We start from the raw sequence: 14,496 nt of genomic DNA, 5'->3' as shown, positions 1-14,496 counted from the left end.
TCCAATTATGTACCTTAAATCTTTTTTACAGGTCACTATATCCACATTTCCAGGTGAAAGATACTTATTAAAAGGTACAAAAATATAACCGTACCACCCCAAAGACAAGGGAAGGTATAGTTTGGTACCCTTTTTCCCAAGAGAGTGAACTGTAATTTGACCAATAAGCTTAATGAGGGCTCACAACTTACAGGTCCTCAAAATATTCAAAATTATTCAAAATATTCACAGCTACAGGTACACCCAGATCCTCAGAAGAAACCTCATTAACACCAATCCTCTCGCTAATTTGCTCCACTGGAAGCATTACCAAAAATATTATAGTATAAGCTGCAAATAAGCATTAAAACAGAGCTGGCTTAGGTACTTGTTCAGTAATTCATTATCCATCCTATCTACCCCATCATCCTGTGGGGAGAATTTAAGGTGACAGATATATTGGGACATATATTTTGAATTTCCAAGCCTTATTTTCATTACTGAAACAATAGAACCAACACACGACACATATCTGAAATTCTCACGGTGTTGACAAATACAGAAAGAAATAATATTGTTTGCATTTTGTTCTGCAGTGTGTGCTGCATACATACATATATACATATTTCTCGTTTGCAGCTATATTTGATCCAAATGTCTTGATTTATCACACATCAGTTAGAATCAGCCGTATCATTACTAAAGGTATTTAAAGAGCAGCGTAATTGCTTAGCAATTATCTAAAAGTCCCAGAAATCTGTTCGCACGGTGTCGCTGCTCTGTGAAAAATCTCTCTTCTGGATATAAAAAGGGTTGTGGATTTTTTTTCCTCTTATTGTTCTGAGACCAGCTTTTATTTTGCCTCCACATGGACAGAGGCAGAGGATGTTAGAGAGGATGCTGTTCCTAGCACAGCTCTAATGGATCGTTATTATCCATCAGAGGGAGGAGTGTAAGTGTGTGTGCGTGTGTGTGTGTTGTTGAGGAAGCCATGACAGTCCTGGGTGCGCTGCACACAGACACACACCCATTAAGGATTATGCAGGGCTATTATTCTTATTATGTTTAAATGCAGGAAGATTATATTATAGTTATATTCTAATTGCGCAGTGAACGCAGTTGGTTTGTAAGTCGTGTTTATTCGGATCGTTACTCTGCGCATTTTCTGTTCGCCATGGATCCGCGAGCTTTCGCCTTTTGCAGGAGGTCATGGCACGTCAGATTTGTTATGTTTTCCGCACTATGGGGCTTAGCTTTCACCGTGACGCGCTACTCCATCCCGGAGGAAACAGCAGAAGGAACTGTGGTGGCAAATTTAGCCGCAGATTTGGGTCTGGAAGCGCACAGCCTCGCGGAGCGCAACGTGAAGCTCGACTACATCCACAGCAAAAAATACCTGGATATTAACAAAGAGACCGGAGAAATGTTCATAACCGAGAAGATCGACAGAGAGCACCTCTGTCCCGCAAAGACGTCCTCGTCCTGCTTCCTTAAAATGGACGTTGTAATCGAGAATCCGTTACGCATATTCAACATCGAACTGGAAATCATGGACATAAATGATAACGCCCCTCAGTTCAGGAGGGAGCGCATACCGCTGGATATCTCAGAATCAGCGAGGCCTGGAGAGAAATTTTCTTTAACCAACGCAGTTGATGCTGATGTTGGAGAAAACTCCATCAAGACTTACTTCCTGAGCCAAAGTGATGAGTTCACCATTGAGATTCAGTCAGGAAGCGATGGAACGAAATATGTGGACCTTGTTCTCCAAGCGCCTCTGGACAGAGAAAAGCAGGCTGTGCATAGTCTCATCCTGACAGCCGTGGATGGTGGCACACCGGCACGGACTGGTACCGCTACCGTCATTGTGAAAGTACTGGACACCAATGACAATGCTCCTCAGTTTGACAGGCAGGTGTATTCAGTCGATCTGGTCGAAAATGCCCCGTTTGGTACGCTGGTCATGCAGCTCAACGCAACAGACACAGATGAAGGCACCAATGCTGAGTTGGCATACTCATACACGCTGTACACATCTGAAAAAACACAGGAAAAGTTCTCGCTGAATCCCAAAAGTGGAGAAATCCGAGTGAAAGGCATGATCGATTATGAGGAGACGAGAAGTTTTGAAATGTACGTTGAAGCCAAAGACAAAGCGGTAAGTCCACTTTCGGCACAATGCAAAATATTGGTGTTTATCACAGACTTAAATGATAATTATCCTGACATCACGATTAAATCATTCAAAAGCTCAGTTAAGGAGAACGCACCCACGGGGACAGTGATAGCCGTGGTCAGTGTGAGTGACAGAGACTCTGGAGATAATGGCAAAGTTTTTCTTTCCTTACGCGATGCTGAGGTTTTGCCTTTTCTTCTAAACAAATCATCTGAGGATTACTTTGAACTGACTATCAAAGAGCCGTTAGACCGTGAGAAAGACTCTAGTTATGAGATCACACTCCATGTAATGGACAGAGGAACGCCTCCACTAACTGACAACGAAACCATTAGCTTGGAGATCCTGGATGTGAATGACAATGCTCCTGTGTTTCCTCAGTCCTTTTACATGATTCACCTGCCTGAAAACAACGAGCCAGGTGAGCTTCTCTGTTCTCTCACTGCACACGACCCGGACCTGAATGAAAACCAGTACCTGGTCTATTTCATAGTGGAGAAAGAGATTTCCAACACGTCTGTGTCTACATTGTTCTCGGTGAACCCGGAAAACGGGAACCTGCATGCGCTGCGCTCCTTCGACTACGAGCGTGAGAGGGAGTTTCTCTTTCACGTAGAAGCTCGAGACTCTGGCGTCCCACCTCTCAGTAGCAATGCCACAGTGCACGTGATCATTCTTGACCAGAACGACAACGCGCCTCAAATCGTGTCACCGTGGAGGGCTCATGACTCTGTTGTTGATCAGGTGATCTCACGGGCCGCCGATCAGGGCTCACTGGTGGCGAAGGTAATCGCACTGGACGCCGACTCAGCACAGAACTCGCGTGTCACCTACCAGTTCCTCCAGGTCACTGATGCATCGCTGTTCACTTTGGACCGCTACAATGGAGAGGTACGGACCGCTCGCATGTTCACCTACCGAGATCCCAAACACCAACGGCTCGTGATTGTAGCCAAAGATAACGGAGATCCTCCACGCTCTGCCACAGTCACCATCAAAGTTTCCACTGTGGAGCAAGTAGTGGTCACGCAGTTAACAGAGACGACTGAGATGCCGATGGAATATGACCTCTTCACAGATTTGAACCTGTATCTCTTGCTCAGTCTGGGGTCTGTGTCTTTTTTGTTGCTCATCACCATTTTGGTCATCATTGTGCTGAAGTGCCAGAAGCCCAAGCCCTCCAAAGCAGCTGTTCACGGTCGAAATAGTGTCACCAGCCAGAGGAACTCGACCATCGGTGACTCCACCCTCATCTCCAGTGATGCTTACTGGTACAGTCTGTTTCTAGCTGAAACACGGAAAGGAAAAGTGGTGGTTCGACAGCCGCTGTCCAACGGCACGGGCTTCATCGTGTCCAGTATACCACGGAGTGCTGCTCTCACGACTACCAGTGAATCGAGATCTTCCACACTGCAGGTACATTATACAAATATAAATAATTATTAAACACATAAGAACTTCAATATGGAAAACTTTAACTGTTAGCATTATTAGTAGGTAAATAGGTAAAGAGATGAGAGAAAGATAAAGAGAGCAATACAAGTAGCCAAGAAAGTTCCATGAAGGCCAAGAAACATTGCATAACTCTTATTGTGGAATGGAAAGGGCACAAAACATTGCTGATTTAAAATGTTTCCAACATTTTGCTTTGCTTACTACAGAAATTTGGGCCTGTCACTGCTAATACGACAATGCTGTGGAGCAGAAATAAAAATACCAGTTACATTTACATTCTATTTGAGAATAGTTTACTTTATTGGCCTCTAACTGGCAAAAAAGTTTTAAATATAGGTAGCTTGAAGATGCTGATGCCTGAGAGATGCTTTAACTCTCCAGTGCTTGCTTTGCAGCTTCAGCAATATGAGTACAACGAAGGTTGTCACAATACCATATACGTTTCTTGCTATACTATACTATATGATACTATATCAGCTAAAGTATCACAATACCATGTAGTATCATGATACCAAGCAATATTGTGTTAAGTCATAATTCAAATCTGCAAAATGAACCAAATTTTTCAGAAATACATATGTATGAATTAAAACTGACAAACCAAATTTTCCTCTGAATACTGAGAATGAGTAACAGGCTATTGGAAAAACTCAAGAACAATCATACAATTGGCAAGCAACTAATGCAATGTGCCACATAGTTCATCTATTGTTCCCTAGAGCAACTGAAATCATACAAATGGAAATTGTTCTCGGAGTACTAAGAATGAACACAGCATTAGGAATAAATAACTGAATTTGGAAATTAACTCCAAAAAAATCATAAAATTGGGAGTACAATGAAGAATTAAGACGAAAAATTCACTAAAATATTCATTAAAAAATAATTCAAATATTCATCTGAAATGTTCATTCACAAGAAGACTTCTTTCAAAACTTTGCCAGTAACTTATTGCTGGTGCCTTTCCAGTTTAGGTGTCAAATTTCTTGCCCTTGTGCAGAGTTTTGGCAAGAAACATTCACATGATTTGTTACTGTAATGTTAAACAGGAAATCTTTAAAGATTAAGGTAAAGTGTTTAGGTTAAATGAAGTGTCACACTGCTGTGTGTAAATAATAAAATTAGCCATGTTTGCTAGTAAGTGAGCTAACATTATGCAAACTGCTGTGTGTAAATAATAAAATGATGTTGAAAAGTGATGTTTGAGCTGCTCTCCTGGTAAATTGCAGAGCAAACAAAAACCCAAAATAATTCCAAATTTCTCTACATGTATTTGTCTTTTTTAAAAGCTTCTCATGCTATTTAAATCCATTTTATCCGTTAGGAGACACCATCACAAAATGAACTCAGACGTGGACTCAATTGAAATTGAAGTGTACTAGGAAACACCACATTAATAAATATTCTACACAGCATTTTTTGCCACTTAAAAGGACTTCGTGTAATGTTTTTGCAGACAAGTGTTCAAACAAACATTTTAGCGAAAATAGTACTAACTGCCACACATACAGCAGTACTTACGGTACTACCATATTGCCGATACTACCGTAGTACCAGGTGTACCATGCAACCCTAACTACAGCTGAAACTGAAGACGTTTTGGTTTTAGAAGTGCAGATTCTTGGGTGTTTTTTTTCATTTGCACATACTATACATTTATGGCAATCAACAGATTTGTTATTAGCCATCATCCTGCTAAAATAATGAAAATTAGAAATTATGTCAAATTTTGCACTAACTATACTGAACATAAAATTAGTCTACATATGCACTTTTAGAAAAAATGTCTTGGGCTCATTGTGGGTTTGTTTGATGATTGGGTTGTTTATCGAACCCTTTTTCATAGACATGCATTATCCACATAACTACACAACAATCACAGACTGGGTTAGCTGTGATAATGGAATTTGTTCTGGATAAACCACCAGTAAGAAAACTACATTACAGTACCTAAAATACTTGGAGACTGTTTTTAGGTTTTGGTCAATTCAAAAATAACAGTCTGAATTTTGTACTAATTGTGAATGTGTGTTTTCTTTATTTTGACTAACCATGCTCTCTGTGTCCTGACAGGACTCCAGCAGTGATCTACCTTGATCCTGAATCTTCCTCATAGATCATCATTCATGGGGAGAACACTTATCTTAATCTAGTAGGAGAAGTCATGAGAATTTAGTTCTGATAAACTCTTGTGACATGGAAAACCTCATCTCACTGATCCGCCGTATTTCTCATCAATCTACAACCTGTAACCACAACAGCGACTTTGCATGGCTAAGAAGACTTTGTGTGACTTGAATAAGTCATGAAAGGGCTCTGAATATTGAGAGGAAGAGAGAAGATGGTTAAAAAAATAAACCCTGGATTTGTAACAAGATGAGGAGAGATACCCACTGGGAAAATATTTTTGACTTTTTTCTTGGAAATTGACTTGATTTATTATGCATGCTACACCAGTGCTACTCTGGTCAAGCACTCTGAACTGGACAAAAATTCATTTAATGTAACATATAATCTGAAGAGCACATTTTCTCCTGAACCAGGCTTGTGGCTTATTTGGTTATACGATAAACTGAACATGATCTATAAAAGGAAAAACCTGTACAAATTCAAACAAGGAAATGAAGTTGGATTTTGTTAGATTTTTAATGACAGTCAAAGTCGTAAGAGACGGTCTACACTTTAACCCTACCCCTAACCTTAACTTTGTAACTTCTCATACAATATGTGATGTGTGAATTTTTACAAATTTACCCTATAGGCTTTACTAGATTTTGAAAACTAAAAAAAATCCTACATTCATTCATAAATTATTATACAAGCAGTCCAGTTACAAACTCCTGTACTACTCCTCTATTGGCATAGAAAAAAAAAATTGAACAGTGTTTGTAGCATATAATTATGATGAAAGCCTGGAATATATCTATATAGCTCAGGTCAAATAAATGCTAACACTACCTGTCACTATACAATACTTTCTACCTGCAACTGCTTCAGATCTGCTGCTCTCAAGACTACTTTAGTTTACATTACGAGACCTTAATCGAATTTTTTTAAACACTGCTGCTTCCATTGCATCAAGACTACCCAACAGATCTGTTCGGCTAATGTGCAGAAATAACACATCCAGCCTTGCACAGATATGTGTGTAGCTACGAAGCTTTAAAGGAGCAATAAGTAGCATTAAAATATTAGCTAAAGTAAAACAAACCCTCCAAAAAATGGGCCAAAAAATATATGTTGTATATTTTAGGGAGTATTTTCCCAAATATAACATCTGTACTGGTAGAGAGAGAGAGAGAGTTCAATCTGATGCTCACTCTACCATTTAATGATGAACTGTATTTGCAGCGGTGAGTTTACTGTAAGTGCATTTCTTTCCAAATGGAATCATAAAATCATCTTACATGTTTAAATTATTTCAAAGAATCTTACTAAGTATTTACCAGGAGGTTACACATTTGTTTACTTCTGAAACCAGCAGAATAGTTAAGCATGTCTTCACTGGCACAATTAATCAAAACCACTGCAATAATGGCTGAAATGCATATTAGAGATCTAAACTATATTTAATATGCTTAAAGCAGAATGTACATGGTTAGTCATGTGATCAGAAAAGAGCCAATAATATGAGACTAATGAGACTAATGGGACTAAAATTCTACTTACTGCTTCTTTAGACATGTTCAGACTGTTTTTGTATAAAGAGCTGTATCGCTTTGTAATTTTTGGCAACATGTAAGCGGGTTTTTGAAATTTTTTATTGTTTTATAAATGTACGAAGGGCAAACAATTATGTATATATGTATTATTAAGCCAAGAAGTGTATTATGTATATTATTGCTTTGTGTTAAGTGCATTATGTTCCACATTGTATCTGTTCTGCAGTGTTCAAAAATGCCAAAAGTATAAAAATGCCAGCTGTGTTTCATGAATGAAAAGATCACGAGAACATGAGACATGGAGGAAAAGAAAATGGAGAGTGACTGTAAAAGAGAAAGTAAAGAGTGTGTGTTACAAATGTGGGTCACGTGTTGCAGTTGTTAAATCCACATTGCATCTCAATGAACAGGAGACTCTAAAAACACACCTTCTTATAATAAAAATGTACTGTAGATCTATACGTATATGAAATTATCTATATATACAGCACAATTTTTACAATAATGTACAAATACATTTTGTGCAAAAGCCTGCTACTGTGGCATATTACACAAAATATATTTGTTAATTTGTTGTAATTGTAGTGTATATAGACATTTTCATAAATATTTATAAATTTAAAAAATGTTATTATTTAATCTGTGATATAGTTTGATGGGGAACTGCACAATGATTCACTAAATACAAGTGTCCAAGTGGCCAGACATGGAAAAGGAAAAGGTTACAGTGAAATGTAAGAAAGAAAAACTGTGCCTTTTTGTTTTTTCTAAGTGCTTTGCGAGTGAGCACAGAAGTGGTGGTGCCTAGTGTTGGATGTGTGACTGAAATCTGAACAGTGTGTAAAGTGTGCCATCTGGACAGACAGAAGATTATGAGACAAACAAGGGTTTCATGAACTTATTTGCATTTCAGACAAATTTATGAAAAAAAAAGACTCTGGTTATGGTTATTTTCCCCAGAATTATTAGTGTATGCTCTCACAATTCAGCATTTATTTTCATTTTTATGGCCTAAGTGCAGATTTTGGGTTCACTGTATCATTACTTTGGATAGTGAGATGTTTGCCAGTGGGTGTATGGACATAATATTTCTTTCTAAAGCATCAGTATTAGAATGTTATTTCTTCTTTAAAGTTGCTCTTGTAAATACAGCAATATAAATAAAGCATTTATAAATTGGTTTAGTTTTCTCTGGGTCATTGTTATATTTTTTTTGTCTGATTTATAAATAAATCCTAAATTATCCAAATCTAAATCTCATTTTACTGGTACAATTAAAAATATGAACGCCCCTATTTCCTGTATCATATGATAACAACTGCAGTTTGCATTCAGTGGGCTAAAGTCAGGACATACCACTCTCACCATGGCAACAGTCACCATGACAACGCCTCTGTCTCTCCTGATTTAGAGCAACATACCTTTTACCTCGTTTATTAGTCATTCAGTGTGAACACACACACACACACACACAGTCTCACACACGCACACACAGTTCAGTTTCTTCTGCACTGCTCCTCTTTTTTATAGCTTTTTCTAATTTTAGCAGCTTAAATCCCTCCCATCTGTATCACACATCACACATACACAAAAACGTGTGGGAAATGAAAAGTGTGTGTGTGTGTGTGTGAGAGAGAGAGAGAGAGAGAGAGAGAGAGAGAGTGTTACACCACTAGGTGGAACTGTTGGACAAGTTTAGACAAATTGACGCTGCAAAAAATAAATAAAAATAAATAAATAAATAAATTTTAAAAAACACTGGAAAATTAACTGAAACACTCTAATATTAAATGCAAACCTTTTTGAAATTTCATGCAGTTTTTCTTCTCAACGATGACAAACAAGAGTTATTATTTATCCAAAAATTATTTCTATGCACTAATACTAAATGTTCAGAAATGTTTCATTAAACTAAGTCTCAAGACCTGCTTTGGAGTTATTAGAAATATATCGAATAAGACTAAATGAAACTTAGTCTTAATGACAGGCCAATTTTATTTTTCCTCTAAAAAGAATTCCAATTAATAAATTTGTAGTATGTATCTATGCATATACATGTAGACAAGATGGATGTCTCCGTAATCAGAGAATAAAGTACCAGTTATCGAATATGTCATACACACTGTGTTAGGCCTGATACAAACACTGGTGTTTAGAATGAAAAAAGCAAATCATACTCAGGTATTTTAATACGCTAATAACTAAAAAAGATTTTCACAAGAAAATGTTTGTAAGAAATAAAATATAATATAAAGAATTTACTTTGAAAACTAGAGTAAATAAAGTTAATCATCAATTTTCCTGAAATCTTGCCCTAAATCACCAAAGAACTGGAGCCTGTGTAAAGAATATAGATAGATAGATAGATAGATAGATAGATAGATAGATAGATAGATAGATAGATAGACAGATAGATAGATAGATAGATAGATAGATAGATAGATAGATAGATAGGGGAGGAACTATCCGTGGTGCTGAACCTGTTTGCAGGATTTGGCTTTGCTTTGATTCATGAATTCACTCATACTTTAGTTATGGAATCTTATGGAATCACATCCTTCTTTGTCTTGAGAGAAATTAATAATAATTCTAATCAGTGAAATAACCACACGATGGCACTGTCTACTAAGAAATCAGAAAGTCTGTACTCTTTTTGGGCTTCTCCTCTTATTACTAACGAATGCACGCCCAGTTACAGCTCAGTCAGGGGTGGAAGCATCGTCTTATGTTTACGACCTGGACAGAAATCTATTTTAAACATTTTATAGATTATAAAGTCAAATCAGTAGTTCTGAATACCGAAAACCTTGTAGATGATGGCTTCATGTCATGGACGTTTCTGGATCGTCTCTGCGTATTTACTGTCCTTTTGTGCACGGTATGCCTTTTCCCGACAGATCCTTTACTCCGTGTCTGAAGAGGTGAGCCCGGGGACGTTTGTCGGAAATTTAGCCAAGGATTTAAACCTAAAAGTGGACGAGCTCGAGTCTCGCATGCTTCGAATCGTTTCAGGATCAGCAAAGAAACATTTTGATGTGAATATAAAAACCGGTGCACTGTACGTCCTGGAGACGATAGACAGAGAGGAGCTGTGTCCGAATAACAACGCGTGCACGGAAAGCTTGGAAGCCATACTCAACAATCCCTTAAATGTTTATAGCATTGAGGTAAAGATTCTGGACATTAACGACAACAAACCTGCTTTTTCAGTAAAATCCCAAAATATCCGGATATCTGAGCACACACTTCCAGGGGCTAAATTTGCTCTTCTTGGAGCGGAAGATCCAGATGTAGGAAGCAATTCAGTGTCCACTTATAAGCTTTCAAGCAACCCGTTTTTTAATTTAGAGGTAAATGCCGAGGCAGACAGTGCACCATTTCCAGAGCTAGTGCTGCAAAAAGCGTTAGACAGAGAAAAACAGGCCGAACTCCAGCTCGTCCTGACTGCACTGGATGGTGGAAAGCCGCAGAGATCTGGTACCACTAACATTATCATCACCATTTTAGACGCGAACGACAACGCGCCGGTTTTTGCAAAGCAATTGTTTAAAGCTCAGGTTTTAGAGAACGCAGTTGTGGGTGCAGTGATATTAAAGCTCAACGCTACAGATCCTGACGAGGGCGTCAATGGAGAAATAATTTACACATTTAAACAAGGTCAAAAAGGGATTGCGGACAAATTCGCTCTCAACAGCAACACTGGAGAGATAGCAGTCGCAGGACTTTTGGATTATGAAGAAGCAAACGCGTATGAGATCCTCGTGGAAGCCCGGGATAGAGGACAAAGTCCACTGGCATCGCACTGTAAAGTGCTGGTGGAGGTGCTGGATCTCAATGACCATGCACCGGAAATTAAGCTCTCGTCTCTTTTGGACAACGTGAAAGAAGACGCCAAGAAAGGCACAGTGATTGCGTTTATCACCGTGCAAGACAAGGATGGAGGTAAAAATGGAAAAGTGCGCTGTTTCGTATCTCAGAATTCTCCATTTGTATTAGAGTCCACACAGGGGAAATATTATTCACTGGTCCTCAATGGAGCGCTTGACAGAGAAGAAAACGCCCTGTATAATGTCTCAGTAACAGCCACAGATGAAGGAGTCCCTCCTCTCTCCAGCACCGCTGTCCTGACCGTCCACATTTCTGATGTAAATGATAACGCACCTCGTTTTCCTGAATCTTCTGTGAATGTTTATGTTGAAGAGAACAGTCCAGCAGGTGCTCTAATAGCAAGTGTCTCTGCACAAGATATCGACTTTGGTGAAAATGCTCAAATAACTTATTCATTACTTGGCAACTCGAACATGCCTTTATCTTCAGCTGTTAGCATCAACTCTGTCACTGGAGAAATTTACAGCATGCAGTCTTTCAACTTTGAGGAGATGAAAACCTTCCAGTTTCAGGTTCAAGCCACTGACTCTGGTGTCCCTCCACTAAGTAGTAACGTGACTGTACATGTTTTTATCCTGGATGAGAATGACAACAGTCCTGTTTTTCTCCCTCCTTATTCTGAACCTGGATCAGTGAACACTGAGAACATTCCCTACTCTGCTGAAGCGGGCTATTTTGTGGCTAAAGTCAGAGCTGTAGACGCTGATTCAGGTTATAATGCACTATTATCTTATCACATAAGTGAAGCAAAGGGAACGAATCTCTTCCGAATCGGAACCAGCACAGGAGAAATAAGGACTAAAAGACGAATGAGTGACAATGACTTAAAAACTCACCCGCTTATCATTACTGTCTCGGATAATGGAGAACCTTCACTGTCCACAACTATGAGTATTGAAGTTGTGGTTGTGGAAAATATGGACAGGCTGCAGCCTTCACTAAGACAAGTGCCAGTGAAGGAGGAGAATTTCTCTAATCTGAATCTCTATCTGCTGATCGCTATTGTCTCAGTGTCAGTGATATTTTTACTGAGCCTCATCGCTTTAATAGCAGCTAAATGCTACGGGACAGACGGAGGTTTCAGCAGGTCCAGCGCTCCAGTGGTCACTACACACCCTGACGGGAGCTGGTCTTACTCTAAATCCACTCAGCAGTATGATGTGTGTTTTAGCTCAGACACACTGAAGAGTGACGTAGTGGTTTTCCCCTCGCCGTTTCCGCCTGCAGACGCAGAGCTGATCAGCATTAATGGAGGAGACACTTTTAACAGGACACAAACTCTTCCGAGTACTACAAAGGTAAGGGATTATACGTATATACATTTTTTTGCCTACAGGCAGTAGATTTTTGTAAAATATATTAATAAGGTTTTGTCACTTCAAATGTTTTTTTTTCAGTTACGTTTTGATGCGGAACATGTGCACAGAGTTCACCAGAAACAACTAATATGAAAAATTAAAACTGAGTAAGTTTAGGGGAAGTATTGGCAGCTTTTCGTAGGACCTAATTCATTTTAAAGTCAACTAAGTAGTTCTCACTTGGTATATTTTCTTCTTATTGTGCGAGAGATCAGTTTGGAGGAAATCAGGAGTATTTCAGCACCACTTGCTGGTCAGCGACATACAGCCACCAACAACTACAGAATTCAACGTGAAAACTTTCTTTCTTTCTTTCTTTCTTTCCATCTTGCAATATAAATTGTATTACATACAAGTAGGGAATTTGTATTTTTAATCTCAGTTCATAGACCTGGCCTTCAAAACACACATTTTGCTGTTTGCAGTTTTAAGTGTGCCTTTTCCTCCCTACAAATATCTAACAAACGGTGTTTTTTTTTCCCAACACACTTCACAGAGACTGGGCGTTATTGTTCATTTGTTAGCTGTGTTGCCTGTGTTACTATAGCATGCTAATCACTTTGTGAAAGGTTCATTTTCGGTGTCTTTGAGAAAGTTAAATGTTTTTATAAACTTGCCTTTTATGAACAAAATGTGTGGCTGATACGATTCCAAGTTCGTAAAAAGTCGCATGCCTTGGTTAATTGCATACACTAATGTGTATATTTCATCAATAAATCTATACACAGATTTAAGACTAAATGAATGGCAGTAGTAAAAACCTATCATTAATACTTTTTTTTCTGTATACACATGATATTTTGTATGCTTCTCATGCAAATTAGTTTTACTTGGTTGATATAATCTATGACTGATGACTTTAAAGTGATTCATTCTCATTAATGTATATATTCGGATTATACTGATTAAAACAGACAACTTATGCCATCTTCTGTAAAATTTTAGTTTTTCTTTTTATTAAGTTTCGTTTATTTTAAAAAGAAATGCTGTCAGGTTTTAGTTTTGTAATAAGCAGTAGCAGCTGTGTATGAAACAACTGCTTTTTTGTTTAAAATAAATGTCAGGCTTTGGAAGATTCTTTCTCTTGTTTAAAGCTTGCAGAATTTCTTGTTCTTGTCTTGCATGCCCACACGATGGCACTGTCTATCTGCAAATCCCCTTTAGATCTCTCTGAGCTAAACTGCTATTCCAGAAGAAGCAAATCTGCATAGCTGTCTTGCTCGGTTGCACAATAGCGTTTGTCGTCCCAACTCGGTCTAACGTGGATTACAGTCAGCTTTTTCCCTATTCTATTCGTGTTGTTGTTTCTGAGCTGATGTTGCGCAGCAGTTTATTTATTTTGAAGGACAGATAAAAATTAAATGTGGTTAAGATGAAGGAACAGTTTTGGATGGTATGTCTGCTCTGGACGTTGCTTTGTATTCAGGGCGTTTCATCCGGCCATGTTGCGTATTCCATTTCCGAGGAGGTGAGTCCAGGAACAGTTGTAGGGAATTTAGCCAAGGACTTGAGTCTTAATGTTGCTGATTTGGAGTCGCGTCGCCTTCACATCGTATCCGGATCGTCGAAGAAACATTTCGACGTGGATGTAAAAACGGGGGCTCTGTTCGTGTTGGAGGCGATAGACAGAGAGCAGCTCTGTCCAAACAGCGACACTTGTACAGAGTCTCTGGAAGCGATTGTTAATAATCCTTTACAGATGCACAGCGTGGAGGTAAAAATACTTGATATTAACGATCACTCGCCGGTATTTCCCGGGAAATCACAGACTATTCGTATTGCAGAGTCTGTGATGCTAGGAGCTAAATTTCCCCTGCTTGGTGCTGAAGATCCAGACATTGGAAGCAACTCGATCAGTTCATACAAACTGTCCCAAAATGTTTTTTTCAGCTTGGTGCTACACACAGATGCCGATCAAGGTCCTTCAGCCGAGCTGGTGCTGATGAAAAATCTTGACCGAGAAAAACAATCCGTCATC

The 14,496-nt window shown here is 38.8% G+C and overlaps 2 protein-coding genes across 2 annotated transcripts; both read left to right on the top strand.

The window, feature by feature from the left end:
- Positions 1 to 784: 784 nt before the first annotated feature.
- Positions 785 to 8,452, top strand: LOC113544777 (protocadherin alpha-C2). Its single transcript, XM_026943717.3, has 2 exons — positions 785 to 3,571; positions 5,684 to 8,452. Exons 1-2 carry the CDS (start codon positions 1,154 to 1,156, stop codon positions 5,705 to 5,707), a joined length of 2,442 nt encoding a protein of 813 aa, XP_026799518.1. The 5' UTR covers positions 785 to 1,153; the 3' UTR covers positions 5,708 to 8,452.
- Positions 8,453 to 9,986: 1,534 nt separating this feature from the next.
- On the top strand, positions 9,987 to 12,626 carry LOC113544752 (protocadherin alpha-8-like). Its single transcript, XM_053241360.1, has one exon. The coding sequence runs from the start codon at positions 10,086 to 10,088 to the stop codon at positions 12,501 to 12,503; it is 2,418 nt and encodes an 805-aa protein (XP_053097335.1). The 5' UTR covers positions 9,987 to 10,085; the 3' UTR covers positions 12,504 to 12,626.
- Positions 12,627 to 14,496: the final 1,870 nt, after the last annotated feature.

This window comes from Pangasianodon hypophthalmus, chromosome 17, assembly GCF_027358585.1.
Source record: "Pangasianodon hypophthalmus isolate fPanHyp1 chromosome 17, fPanHyp1.pri, whole genome shotgun sequence".
Taxonomy (NCBI): Eukaryota; Metazoa; Chordata; class Actinopteri; order Siluriformes; family Pangasiidae; genus Pangasianodon; species Pangasianodon hypophthalmus.
The sequence above is the reverse complement of the archived record's forward strand: the minus strand, read 5'-3'. Positions and strand labels throughout refer to the sequence as shown.

What these genes read in the sequence shown, in the direction of transcription:
- LOC113544777 (XM_026943717.3), top strand. Translation starts at nt 1,154, where the DNA reads ATGGATCCGCGAGCTTTCGCCTTTTGCAGGAGGTCATGGCACGTCAGA. An exon ending in CGAGATCTTCCACACTGCAG is followed by an intron (nt 3,572 to 5,683) that starts GTACATTATACA and finishes GTGTCCTGACAG; the next exon opens with GACTCCAGCAGTGATCTACC.
- LOC113544752 (XM_053241360.1), top strand. Translation starts at nt 10,086, where the DNA reads ATGATGGCTTCATGTCATGGACGTTTCTGGATCGTCTCTGCGTATTTA.